Source organism: Carlito syrichta, unplaced genomic scaffold (assembly GCF_000164805.1).
Source record: "Carlito syrichta isolate Samal-C Ts95f unplaced genomic scaffold, Tarsius_syrichta-2.0.1 Scaffold314346, whole genome shotgun sequence".
NCBI lineage: Eukaryota > Metazoa > Chordata > Mammalia > Primates > Tarsiidae > Carlito > Carlito syrichta.
Window position 1 is genome coordinate 72240 of NW_007258442.1, and position 14566 is coordinate 86805.

At 35.7% G+C, this 14566-nt stretch overlaps 1 protein-coding gene across 3 annotated transcripts in view; it reads left to right on the plus strand.

The window, feature by feature from the left end:
• KCNT2 (potassium sodium-activated channel subfamily T member 2) overlaps positions 1-14566 on the plus strand; it is a 296411-nt gene that overhangs the window by 66412 nt on the left and 215433 nt on the right. For all 3 annotated transcript variants that reach the window (XM_008071505.2, XM_021719277.1, XM_021719278.1), the window contains one exon: positions 2430-2493. In XM_008071505.2, coding sequence (XP_008069696.2) covers positions 2430-2493 — 64 coding nt within the window. The remainder of the gene's footprint in view (positions 1-2429; positions 2494-14566) is intronic.

Below are 14566 nucleotides of genomic sequence, written 5' to 3' on the forward strand. Positions count from 1 at the left end.
GGGGGGGGGAGTGGGGAGAAGGGGGATGGGAGAGCGGATGAGATGACAGAAAAGAACAGAAGAAAAGTAAAATGATTCCCAGGCTCCTTTTTGCTGTCTAATCCTGCAAGTGATGGCTAGACACCTAGTCAGAAACTCTGATGTTACTTTATATATATAAAGCATTATATATATAAATTGGTACATAATTTATGCATAAATATATATCAAATATTGTGTATATATTAAAAAGTTTATTTTTTCAATGATTTAACTTTTGCAACAATGAACATTACTAGAAACTACCAGCATATAATAAATGGTATATAATTGGGAAATTAAGTTTCTTTGTGAGTATATTAGTATGTTTGGTGGATTAAATACTTTGTATATGTCATCAGTGTATTTGTGAAAGTTTTAGAACTCATCGAATTTTTCCAGCACCTCAAGTAAACTCTGTCTTTAGGTGTTTGCTTTTTGCTATCTATACACATTATTTGGATGATCTACATAGGTAATTGCTTAGATACTAATATAATCTGGATTATTATATTAGTCTATGTGGACAATCAATATGCTTAATTTATTGTATAAGACAAACTCGCCGGGCTCGGTGGCTCAACCTGTAATCCCGCGCCTTTGGGAGGCTGAGGTGAGTGGATGGCCTGAGCCCGCGGGTTCGAGACCCACCGGGCAACTTGGCGAGACCTCATCTCTACAATAAATTAAAAACAAGCTGGGCGTGGTAGCGGCGCTTCCAGCTACTCGGAAGGCTGAGGCGGAAGGATCGCCGGAGCCCAGCAGGTCGAGGCTGCGGGGGCCGGGAGCGGCCACTGCACTCCAGTCTGGGCGACCGAGTGAGACTCCAACTCAAAAAAAACAAAACAAAACAAAACCTAAACTCAGGCCCGATGCAGTGGTTCACGGCTGTAATCTCAGCACTTTGGGAGGCTGAGATGGAAGGAGTTTAAGATCTGCCTGGGCAACATAGCGAGACAAAAAAAGTATAACAAAATGAACTAGGTGTGGTGGAGTGGGCTTGCAGTCCTAGATACTTTGGAGATTGAGGAAGGAGGACTGAACCCAGGAATCTGAGGTTACAGTGAGGTATGATGGTACCACTGCACTCCAGTCTGGGCAACAGATAGAGACCCTGTCTCTAGGGAAAGCAACAAAAAAAAGATTTATTATTCACACATAAACATGAACAGTGCCCATATTATGTTCAATATGAATTTGTTTGATAGAAACTTTTTATATCAAATAAATTAACCTGAACTATGAGCAAAATCAATCAAATTTACAAGAAGCATTTTTCCATACGAATAAAAAAAGAAGATAATGAAAAAGAAAGAGAGGCAGCCACTGTTAATACTAAAAATGATGGGTTAAGAAAGAATTTAGAGTGATGAGTCACAGGGTATTAATTATTGTGTTCATTCCTAACCCTACCTTCATATAAAACATTTGGAATTTAATGTCAATTCATACATTATTTAACACAATTCCCCACGCATGGAACGAAGAGTAGGATTCTCCAAACAAGTTCCAAAGGTCAGTTGCATGACTTTTGAATTGCTTCCTTGAAAATGATGTTTAGAGAATGTTATCCAATGCTCATATTATTTCAATAACCATGGAGCAACATTTTCCCAGAACTGTTTAGTTTGATCTAATTTCATAGACTTTTATTTTTCCTCTCCATGGAAAATATTTTCTTTGGAAAAGGTTTATTTTATCCTAGTGAACCACAGAGATAAATCATTCCTCATTTTGAAAAATAAACATTCTTTTACTTTTAGAACATTATGTTTTAGGCACTAAAATATACTGTTGAAAAAAACAGTTTATAGCACTAGATTTAAGAAATATTGAGCCATAGCATGAAGGGATGGGGTTTGGAACAAGATGATGTGAATCATTCCCAGGAAATAAAAATATAGAGCAGAATTTGACTTATTGACAATGAGAAGCTCTGTTTCATCCCTTTTGTTTTATAATTTCAATATAATTCGTCATAAAATAAAGGCCACCATCACCCCTTTAATTTATTCAGGACATTTCAGGACATATATATTAAATTATAATAAGATGAGGACCAACGGGAGACCCAAATTTTACTTGTAAAATGACAATTTGTATACCTAATCCTAAATTGTACCCCACATCTTTAAAATAAAAACAAATTTAAAAAGAGAATCAAGCTTGTCTTTTTCCTTGCTTCTATCACAAAGTATTGAGTTATATAGACAACCCAACAACAAATTTTTTTGTTCGGGATCAAATATAGTCATGATCTGCTAGAAATTCAACTTTCATTTATGTTTAAGGATACACATGGTCTACACGTACTCTTTGTGCATATACAGACTAAGAATTGAAGTTCTATATTTCAGATAATATGCGGATATTTTAGTGTGGGATTATTTTGTTTTTCTGTCTGTTTTTAGGATGGATGACGCTGAGGCCTGTTTTATTCTGAGCAGCCGTTGTGAAGTAGATAGGACATCATCTGTAAGTTTAAAAAATCTCCTTTAGTAAGTTGTGCTTTTCACTTTAGAAGACTTTTTTATTTTATTTTTTAAAATCTGCCAGCATTAAGTATTGGTGACCTTAAAATTTCACTAAAGAGAAACAAGTTTTTTTTAGTTATCTTTACCATATCATAACAATAGTTGTAACATTGTGTCAACAAAAATGTTTTTGGAGTAGTTTCTACAAATAGTCTTGCATTCTATTGATCAAATATAAAAGTAGTCATATATAAATAGAAATAGACCATTTTTTAAATTAAATATGTCCTATGGCATATTTAAACCTCAATATGCTCAACTCTAAAACAAGGCAGATGAATCAGGCAGTCTTCAATAGAATGAAGAGTTTCTTAAAAATACACATATGTAAAAATTTTAATCAAGATACCTGGGGTAGGAATCAGGAATCTGTATATTTAAAAAAGATGCCCAGATGATTGTGAAACATATCTCAGTTTGGCAACCTTTGGCTTATATAATCTCTATGATTTTTTTTAGGTCCATACTTCTATTACAATTATAACAAAATTCAATAGTATACATTACCAAATTAAAGTTCGTTTAAAACGTGTTTTTAATTTTGCTATTTTAAGTGCTTTATTACTTTATGTTGAATAAATATTATTATTCCCTCCTGAGTTTCTAAGCCAATGAGTTCATCTCTAACCATATCTGTGGTGTGTGGACAACTGAGAACACTTGATTCCTTCCATAGTTACTGGAGAAAAGGCAAAATGAGCATAAGTCTTTCAGACACATGTTTTGTGCTTTTCTGGAGCATCTAACAGGCATGCTCTGTTATATTACTTTAGGACTGTAAGTCCTGAATATGGCAGGCTCTGTGTTGTCCTCACTCTAATTTACCCAAATTTCTTACTCATTAAAAAAAAAAATAATAATAATAATAATAAATAAACCAACTTTCTCATAGGTGAGGGCTGCTATGGGTTGAATTATGACCTTGAAAAGTTCATATGTCGAATTCCTAACCCTCAATAAATCAGAATGTGAACTTATGTGGAGATAAGGTCTCAACAAAGGTAATCAAGTTGTAATGAGGCCATTAGGGTGGGACCTAATCCAATATGACCGGTGTTCTTGTAAAAAGGGAAAATTTGGAGGCAGATGTATATAGGGAGCATGCCATGTGAACATGAAGACAGCTATCTATAAGTCAAGGAGAAATGCCTGGATTTCAGATTTTTAACCTCTAGAACTGTGAGACTTTTTTTTTGTTAAAGCCTTCTAGCTAGTGCTATTTTGTTGTCAGGCCTAGAAAACTAATAGAAGGGTGTAGACCAAATAAATTATAGAAAAAATATAAAATATTGAAAATCTTCTTCTCCCCTCCTTCTCTAGAATTACTATCTTATTTCAGACCAGACCCTTGTCAGCTCATTTAAGCACTACTTCAGTAGCTTCTTAATTGATTCAACATAGTAGATGCTCAAAACATATTCATTGAAGAAATGAAGATGAACTGAACATGATCTTGTGTTTCTATAAGTATTTGGTTTACGTAATTGTGACTCTTGTGCCCTTCAAGTGGCAACTTGGTTTTAAAATACATGCAGACTTCTAGTATGTATATTTTTGTATAACAAAGGAAGTATACACATAAGGAAATAAATATATAATGCCTTCTAGAGTCTCTTTACACTGTGAATTTGAAAGCTTTCAGTTAGACAAATGCATTCCATTTCCTCGTGACAGTCTACTAAGTTGACAGGAAATGAATAAAAAGATTTACACCCACAAAGAGAACAGGTTGGTAGATGAAACAGCACTAATAGAATTTTGGAATGTAGAAAGCAGATGGATGAGTGGCAACTGACTTAACAACGAAAGAAGTTAAAGTTTAAGTTCACACAGGAAACAAATTAGAAGCAGGTTGCTTTTTGCAACAGAACCTCAAAAATCTCAGAAAATAGAGACACCAGATGCCTCTGAATGTAGGGTTATATGTAAGACTAAATAAATGAATAGGGTTGAAAATCTGCAAGAAAAGCAGATTCTGTAAACCCCTTTACATATCCATTGCTGGTTACTTTCCATGGTAAAAGTTTTCTTTTTCGGAGAATTTAATCCAGTGATACCCTCCACTCAGAGACACTACATGCAGTTAAAAGTCCAGGTGTTTTACTAAAATTAAGGAAATTGAGAACATGTTGCCACACTGAATGTGAGATGCTTTTCCCCAGTGACTCTGAGAACTTTTATTGTCTAGTCCACATCTAAATTGACACAATAGTCCATCACAAAAGAAAATGCTTTCTCTCTCTCTCTCTCTCTCTCTCTCTCTCTGTCTTCCTTTCTCCTCTGTCTGTATCTATCAAGTGTGTATGTGTGCGCATACATGTGTGTACAAAGGAATGTTTGAAATTTTCCAGGACAATATTGCAGATTGATCACGCTACAGTAAAATCTGTGTGGAAAATGTCTGCATTCACTCAAGTCCCAACGTCTTTTGAGTGCTTCATCTCTACATCTGTTCAGACCAGGGACCACTACATTTGAGGAAATTCCTAACAAGAGCAAGAAAGAGAAAATGAGCAAACTAACAAAAAGCATACAGGAAAGAAGAATTCAGAAGAAACAGAAATGACACCATATAATTCTGGGAGAATAAATCAATTTTAAAATATATATTTAATAAATATCCTTAGTAGTATGAGCAGATGGTGCATATATGAAACAATAGTCAGCTAGAGAAGAAAACAAAACAAGAAACATTCAGTCAACCTAAAATAATGCTTGGAAATTAAACATAGGGTAACAAATGAAAAATTAAATAAAAGCCTAGAAGAATAAGCTAAGGACACTGGAGAAATGAAGCATAAATAAAATGAATAGTAAAGCCAAATAATAGAGGACAAGAATCACAAAGTAAGAAAATTAGAGAAGTAGTTGGGAAGAAACAATATTTATATAGTAGGACTTTAATAAAGGGATTCTATGAAACAGTTGGGGAGAATATTATCAAGACTAAAATATAATCAAATTTTCCAGACCAAAATTTTCAAATTGAGAGGCCCCACTCATTACAGAATAAGGACCAGAAAAGACTTATAATGGTCAGAGAGAAAAAGATAAAACAACAGCCAAAAGAAAAAGGGAAATGGGAAGAGGAATAGTAGGAGAAAAATAAAACATTCAGAACTAAGGATGGAGAATCAGAATGACTTTAGACCTCTTGTTATTAGTATTATAAGACAGAAGACGATGGGACAATACTTTCAGCATTCTGAAGGAAAATACTTTTTTCACTTATAATTATGTATCCTGGCAAAATTTTAGTTCAGTAAGAAGGGAAAAAGTTATTTATAGATATTGAAGTTTTCCAAAAAACTCACTACTCTCAGGAGGCTGGTAAAAGATATGTTTTATCAAAAACAAGGAGTAAGTGAAGAAAAAGTAGACTCAAGGGATCCACACAAAGGACAGAATGATATTGCCATGGTGACAGTAAAAGCAGATCCTGGCATCCTAGGCCAGCAGTTGAACAGCAGGCTCATTAGTGCCAGCAGTCAGTCCATGGCAGATCATGAAGAACTTCAGAAGGCCTCCTCTGGGAAAGAAGTCAAATTGGTGTTCCCTGATGTGGTTGACTATATTGGGAGGGGACTTCACTTCTGTACAGGTGTTTTGGACTGAATTGTATTATGTTCTTCCTACCATGAACTACAGAATTTCACTGTATTTAGAAGTAGAGCTTATAAATAGGTAATTAAGTTTAACTGAAGCCATTATGGTAGTCCCTAATTTAATATGACTAATGTCCTGAAAAGAGGAGGAATTTAGGACATACAGAGAGACACCAAGGGTGCATGTGAACAGAGGGTAGCCATGGGAAGAGGCCTCAAGAAGGCAGATACCTGCAAGTGAATGTCAGAGGCCTCAGAGGAAAACAACCCTGCCCGTACTTTGCCATTCAACTTCCAACCTCCAGAATGGTGAAAAAATAAATGTTCATTTCTTAAGCCACTCAGTTTGAGATAATTTGCTACGGCAGAATAAGCAGATTTATACAATAAATTTTGAATTATTGATGACTGGGTAAGAAAGCTAAACAAGTGCTAAAGAAACAACCATAGAGCCAAACAGAATACTCAAGATTTGAAACATAATTATAGCACTTACCATGCTGTATTAGGAAAATCCTTTATAATATGATGAACACTGAATATTGATTTCCTCAAAATTATCAAACTGTAATCATGTACCACATAACAATGTTTCAGTCAATGAAACATGTACAACATTGGTCCCATAAGATTTCAAGGGAGCTGAAAATTTCATATTGCCTAGTGATGTCATTGTAGCTTTATAGTGCAAGGTGTTACTCACATTTGTGTTGATTCTGGTAGGAGCAATAGGCTTATACCATAGGCCTAGGAGCGTAGTAGGCTATATGCTATTTGGGTTTTTTCTCAGTACGTTCTTTAATGTTTGCACAATGACAGAATTGCCTAATGATGTATTTCCCAAACCCTATCTCTATTAAGTACAGCATGACATATATTCAAAGGATAAGAGAAAGGGAAATTGAGAGTGGAGAATGACAAGAAAGTCATATTCTTTTGTTCCATAATAGGAAGCCCTTAGATACTATTTTAAATTAAAAATTAAGAAGTAGTAATAAAATCATATTTAGAAATATGGAGGCAAGTAAGAGAATAACCAGTTTTAGGGCTGTGAAGTTCCTCTGTGGAGAGAAAATGCAGCATGAGACGAAGAAAGAGAGGGGAGGCTGTTCTTATATACTATGGAACTTGTAGAACTGTCTTTTTGAACTATTTACATTTATAAGTTTGATAATATTTTTAATTGAGTTGGATTTGGAAGATGTCTTTTTCTAGAAAAGAATTCATTTATCTAAAAGATGAATTTTTTGTTGCGGGCAGGTAAACGTGTTCCTCTTTGTATCAGTGTCGTAAACCTAGAAATACCAGTAAAAGCATGAGTAAATTTGCAGTTGAATTGCATGTATTTTTTATATACTTATATATTTCTTTTGTTTTGTTTTGTTTTGAGTTGAGGTCTCACTCTGTCACCCAGGCTGGAGTGCAGTGGCCGCTCCCGGCCACCACAGCCCCGACCTGCTGGGCTCCGGCGATCCTTCCGCCTCGGCCTTCCAAGTAGCTGGAACTACAGGCGCACGCTACCACGCCCGGCTAATTTTTTGATTTATTGTAGAGATGAGGTTTCGCTCAGGCAGACCTTGAACCTGTGGGCTCAGGCAATCCACTCACCTCAGCCTCCCAAAGCGCGGGATTACAGGATGAGCCACTGAGCCCAGCTTACTTATATATTTCAAATTTAACATTCATATCAAATTCTGATTTAATTATTCTATCTTACTCATAATTGTGACAGGAAAATATACAAAGCATGCCAAATGATGCCTCATAAAATAGGTAGAACTCAATAACTGTTGTACTTTTGAATAACAGTTTAATGAAACAGGTAGCTTACCAAAACCTTAAAAACTTTAGCAGCATAGCAGGGGATCAGTAGGTACAATAGTCTCCCCTTATCCAAGGGGAATACTTTCCACAATCCCCAGTTGATGCCTGAAGCTGTCTATAGCACCAAACCTTGTATACAAATTTCTTTTTCCTTTTCCACAAATTCACAGATAGAATATTCAGTCTTACCATAGATCTTACCAATTTCAGCATATATATTTATTTTCCTTACTAAGTCAAGAACTTCATATTTCACTTTAAGGAAGAACTTTATTACTTCTCTTTGTCAGATATGAACTGCTAACATCCCTGCTCTTGTGCTTTGGGCCATTAAGTAAAATAAGGGTTACATAAACATGAGCACTGGAAGACTGAGACAAGTCAATCTGATAACTGAGAAGACTACTAAATGACTAATGAGCAGAAACCCTATTCAGTGTGAATATGCTGGATAAAAGGATGATTCATGTCCCAAGGGAGACAAGGTGTGATGGGGCAAGATTTCATCATGTTTCTCAGAATGACCCATTATTAAAAATGTATAAATTGTTTATTTCTGGAATTTTTCATTTAATATGTCTTGACCAAGGTTGATGATGTATAATTCAAACTGTAGAAGACAAAACCATGGATGGTGAGACTATTTTAGAGCAAAAAGGAAGTAAATCCTTTAAAACCAGGAGAGAAGTCAGTGTTGGAATTAGGTCATCTTGAACATATGGGTAAGAAGAGAGTACCATTGGGTTCTGGTAATTGGGAGGAATTTTAGGTCTTGATAGACAGAAATGACAAGGAAGAAAATGTCCATAAGTGGCACTAAATGTATAGTATAATTTCTCCTTTGGCAGAAACTGGAAAATCTCTCAGTTCTTTTATTTTGGGTTTACAGGCGTTCATAGAAGTGTCTACAGTCCTTGGAGAGATAAACTGTCAAGGATTTGTTTATAAAATGAAAGACAGACTATTTCTAACATGCTCATATCTGGACACATTAATAGGCTATATCATTGATCTCTTTAAAACCATTTTTTACATATTGGTGGGCACAATTATCCAAATAAAGAAGATGTAGACAACATGTATCCTGCTAAGTAGCTAATCATATTAGCATAGAGGACACTGCATTACTTTATAATGAATATTCTCCCATGTTAGGCATTATTTCATAGGAAGGATCTGGCAAAGTTACTAATGGAAATGCTACATTATGTCTTACACAGAGACTGGAAACAATTCTCACAATCCATACCTTTCCAGCATTTGATTTAATCTCAATCAGGAGATTAGAAATTTTTGCCCTTTGATTCCTCAAAAGTTAATAAATACATCTTTTCCACAGTTTGGGAAATATATATTTTTATAGAGGTTATATGGTGAATACATTAGGGCTTAGTAAAGACAAATTAGTTTAGTTGCTTCTGCACAAGTAAGTCGCTCTGTTTGACAGGTGAGGGTGTGTGAAGAGAATAAGTAATTCTCTCTTTATGATCATCCTGTCTGGATATAATTAAATCATTTCACATGCAGTAAGCTTCTCTTGTATTTTCATCGAGGCAAATAAACTCTTTAGACTTTTGCTTTTAATATGATCAAGTAAAGTCGCTGTCATTCTTGTGTGTTTCCAGTGCACAATGAGTGTGTTGGGAGGGCCAGGAGGCCTGTAATATACTTCAGCTTGGCTAAGGCTTCCTAATGTTAATCATGTTCATTCACATTAAATAGTTAAACCACATGGAAGACTCATAGAGGATTCTTTGAAGAAAGTTCTCTTTTCATCCTTTAGGGCATAATGATCAAAGTTCATTTTTAGGCTACATGCTCTTCAGCATGGCTTGAAAATTGTGTTGAAACCACTATTAGACAATAAGAATAAACATGTACATTTTATATTTAACTGACATAGTTAAGGAGCAAAAGAAAAAATTTAACTTTGTTTTTAGAAGTGACCAAAAATATAAATTCAGTTACATTGAACCTTGGAGAAATATTTTTTAAACACATGATATTGAGTAAAAATTATTTTTCTTCTCTTAGCTGAAATACCAAGAATAAATATGTGAAATTAATTAGTGAAATGTTTATGATTTCTTGAGGACACAATTTAGACTACATTTTATTTTATTTTATTTTTTTGAATTGGAGTCTCACTCTGTCACCCAGATTGGAGTGCAGTGGCCGCTCCCGGCCACTGCAGCCTCGACCTGCTGGGCTCTGGCGTTTCTTCCGCCTCAGCCTTCCAAGTAGCCGGAATTACAGGCGTGCACTACCACGCCCGGCTGATTTTTTGATTTATTGTAGAGATGAGGTCTCACTGCCCAGATGGGTCTCGAACCCGCGGGCTCAGGCAATCCACTCACCTCTGCCTCCCAAAGGCATGGGATTACAGGCTGAGCCACCGAGCCTGGCTTAGATTACATCTTAAAATGTTGGTTTCTATATAGAACATTTCTAAAAATGATTTTCCATAGATTAGATTTATCTTGCAGTGTTTTGGGGCTATATGCATACCCAAATCAAGATAGTGTATTGTATGAAAAAATGCATTTTGAAAATCTGTATGGGTGAGTTGTTGATATTAGGCATAATTTTGAAGAATTTTTCAATGTGATTTTTTATTTTGACATATTATGAAACATTTTCTTATATTATTTTCCTTAACACAGCATACCTCTTGACAGCTATAGATTGTACACTATTTCTGAAAAGTGTATATTAAGTTATTGCTGAATTTATAAGCTTAAGTGATACTTTTTTTGTTGTTTTAATGACAATAGTTTAATAACTAGGCAAAACTGCCACTCCTAGAATTGGTCTATGCACATTTTGCTGATTGGAGCGAGGGAGAAATTCTGAATAACATAAAAATGAAAAATTTAACAGATACTACAAATACTTTGCTTTGGAATAACAATATTTCACAAAAAATAAATGGAAGTAAATATAAAATTTTTTATTTGTTAGAAAAAATCAATGGATAATCATGACTTTGAAAATGTCATAGCAGCTACCTCAGTATTTTCTCTTCTTTATTTTGAATTAACAAAGTTGTTTTAAAAAACCATTAAGTGTAGTTTCACTGAAGTCAAATACTTTCTGATTAGTCTAGATTAATTTACTTAAAAAGAATAAAGCACATGATATGTGTTTTTTAAAGAAAAAGCCCAGTTTTTTCCTTAAGTTGGTAACATTTAAAGATTTATAACATAATAATATGAATTTTCTGCAATAATCTTGGTTTTTTTAGGGCTGGAGTTTTAGTCAACATTTCTACTATGGGTATACATATTTTAGCTCATTTTTTCAAGTCCAGTTATTAAAAAATAGGGAAAAAAGATCCAAACATTTGACATTTAATAAGTTGCTCACATATGTTCCGGCATCTTGTGCGTATTATGTCATTTAATAACACAATTGGTTCATAGATGAGTGAGCCAAGATTCACAGGTGGTAATTAGATTTCCAAGAGTGGCGAAGTCTGGGTTTTATCCAGGTCAGTTCAAGTTCAAACCAGCTTAATTTACAAAAAAAACTTCTCATGGTGAAGCTTACTGCTCAAATGGTATGCACATTTATCAATAAAAATTTTAAAATTATAATCAGAATAACATATATATGTGGTTTCTGGCATCAACTCTCTGTTTTACTTCTTTTCATCTTTAGTTTGCCTCTTAGAAGAATATACTTACTTTGTGTTCATTAAACTATTATTCTATTTTGTATCCCTGATTGTAAGAAAGTTATATTTACTTCCTTTTTCTTTTAGTTTTTATTTTCAATTTTCCAGTTTTTCATCTTTTGGAGTTACATTTGAAGACTGATACTATTTTCCTTTTGTACTGTAAAAAAAATGATCTTTTGCTATTAACTACTGATTGACTCTAAATGTTGAACCCAATAAACATTTAGAATTTTGTAGTCACATACGTATTTTTCTTTGAAGACCCAGTGATCACCTTGATTACATGTTCTTTTTCCTTTTCTGTATTGCTCCAACCCTAAATTTTCAAAATCAACTATACATTTCCGTTTTCTGTTACCATTCAATCCTTTTGTGTGTGGTGATGGGAAAGGATTAACTGTTATTTATAGTTCTGCTACTTGCCACTTACTATTATATAATACATTGATTTATTGTTTACATTGTCATATATTTACATGCCTAAGTCCATCTAGCTTAAAATTTATGAGGCTAATTGACATGACTTATTGCATTCCACTCATAATTGAACATGGTGTTTTACATAAGATTTTTTTTAAAGGCCCCTGTAAGGCCGGGTTCGGTGGCTCAGCCTGTAATCCCAGCACTTTGGGAGGCCGAGGCGAGTGGATTGCCTGAGCCCGCGGGTTCGAGACCCGCCCAGGCAACTTGGCGAGACCTCCTCTCTACAATAATTAAAAAACTAGCCGGCGTAGTGTTGCGCACCTGTAGTTCCGGCTACTTTGGAAGGCTGAGGTGGATGGATTGTCAGAGCCCAGCAGGTCGAGGCTGAGGTGGCCGGGAGCGGCCACTGCACTCCAGTCTGGGCGACAGAGTGAGACTCCAACTCAAAAAATAAATAAATAAGAGATAAAGGCCCTTGTATAATGTTATCTCTTTTTTAAAAAAGATTTTTTTTCTTTATTCATTCAACAAATATTTTTTGGATATTCTGTGGCCCAAACACTGACATATTGACTGAACATACAGTTTGAACAAAATATTAAAATATTTCCATTCCCATGAGGTTTATCTACTAATAGAAGTGACATCAATATAATAATAAAGTAAGTGAATGTGTAAAATGTTGGATAGTGATAAGTGTTAAAAAGAGATCAATGGAAAAGAGGCATATTGGGAAAGGTAGACATTTTTTATGAAATTATTAATTAAAAATTTTTAAAACTTAACCTAAGATATAAGCATAAAGCTCATTAATTATTAAGCTAGAGAACACATTGATCAATGTCATGTGCTTGTTTCATTAGAGTATGCTTGTGGTACTTATTACTTCAAACCACTTTTCTTCCTGCAGATGTTACCCATTCTTTCTCCTCTTTATGTCTAAATTCATGAAAATAGTAGCACTCACTATTTTATTTTATTTTATCTTAATTTTTTTGAGTTGGAGTCTCACTCTGTCGCCCAGACTGGAGTGCAGTGGCCGCTCCTGGCCACCACAGCCTCGACCTGCTGGGCTCTGGCAATCCTTCCGCCTCAGCCTTCCAAGTAGCTGGAACTACAGGCGTGCGCTACCACGACTGGTTGATTTTTTAAAATTTATTGTAGAGATGAGGTCTCGCCAAGTTGCCCAGGCCCGCAGGCTCAGGCAATCCACTCACCTCAGCCTCTCAAAGGCACGGGATTACAGGCTGAGCCACCGAGCCTGGCAACTATTTTAAACTTATGATTTCCTTAGACTTCTGTGTTTTAATTTGTACTCTATCCATGTTACTGAAACTCTTCTTTCTAACATTAAAGGTCCCTTAGTGAAGACAATTTTTTATTGTGACCTTAAGCAATTTCCCCATTTTGTTCAGGTATCAGGAGTGCTTTCCACCCTTTCCCACTCCCACATGGTATTTCCCTCTTCATTTGCTTTTGTACCCTCATGCTATAAAATTCCAATTTAACTCATAAGGCCATTTCGTTTTACTTTTACTTTTAAAGTCCCCTCCCTTTTGAATATTTTGAATGTTAATAATATCCAGGCTATTTTCCTTGAGAAACTTTTCACTTGATTCTCTGTTCTTCTTCCTAGACATTATGACCAATGCCCAAAGTTAAACTATGAGCTGTTAAGTGTTAAATTGTCTCCTGCCTCCAAATCCATGTGTTGAAGTCTTAATACCTAGTAGCCCAGAAGATGACTTTATTTAAAAATAGGGTGTTTATACAGATAACCAAGTTAAAATAAGGTCATTATGGTATTCCTGAATCCAGTATGAGTGGTGTCCTTACCAGGAGCAAAAATTTGTAGTCAGAAGCACACAGGAAGAATGCCATGAGAACATGAAGAGGACCATCTTTAAGCAAAGCAGAAAGGGCTAGAACAAAACCTTTCCTCACCACCCTCAAACAACTGGCTAATTTCAGACTTGCAGCATGGAGAATCATGAGACAGTAAGTTTCCATTGTTAAAACCTTCCAGTTTCTGGTACTTTGTTATTGTAGTCATAGCAAACGAGTACTGGTATTAGTACTGCTGGAACAAATATTTAGAAATATGACTGTGACTTTGGCTTTGGGTAATGGGTGGAGAATGAATGAGCTTTGAGGTAATTATATAAACAGCCTAGGTTGCCTTGAAAAAATTGTTCATAAAAATACTTTAGGTAGCCGGGCTCGGTGGCTCAGCCTGTCATCCCGCGCCTTTGGGAGACTGAGGTGAGTGGATGGCCTGAGCCCGCGGGTTCGAGACCCGCCTGGGCAGCGAGACCTCATCTCTACAGTAAATCAAAAAATCAGCCGGGCGTGGTGGCGCGCGCCTGTAATTCCGGCTACTCGGAGGGCGGAGGCGGAAGGATCGCCGGAGCCCAGCAGGTCGAGGCTGCGGTGGCCGGGAGCGGCCACTGCACTCCAGTCTGGGCGACAGAGTGAGACTCCAA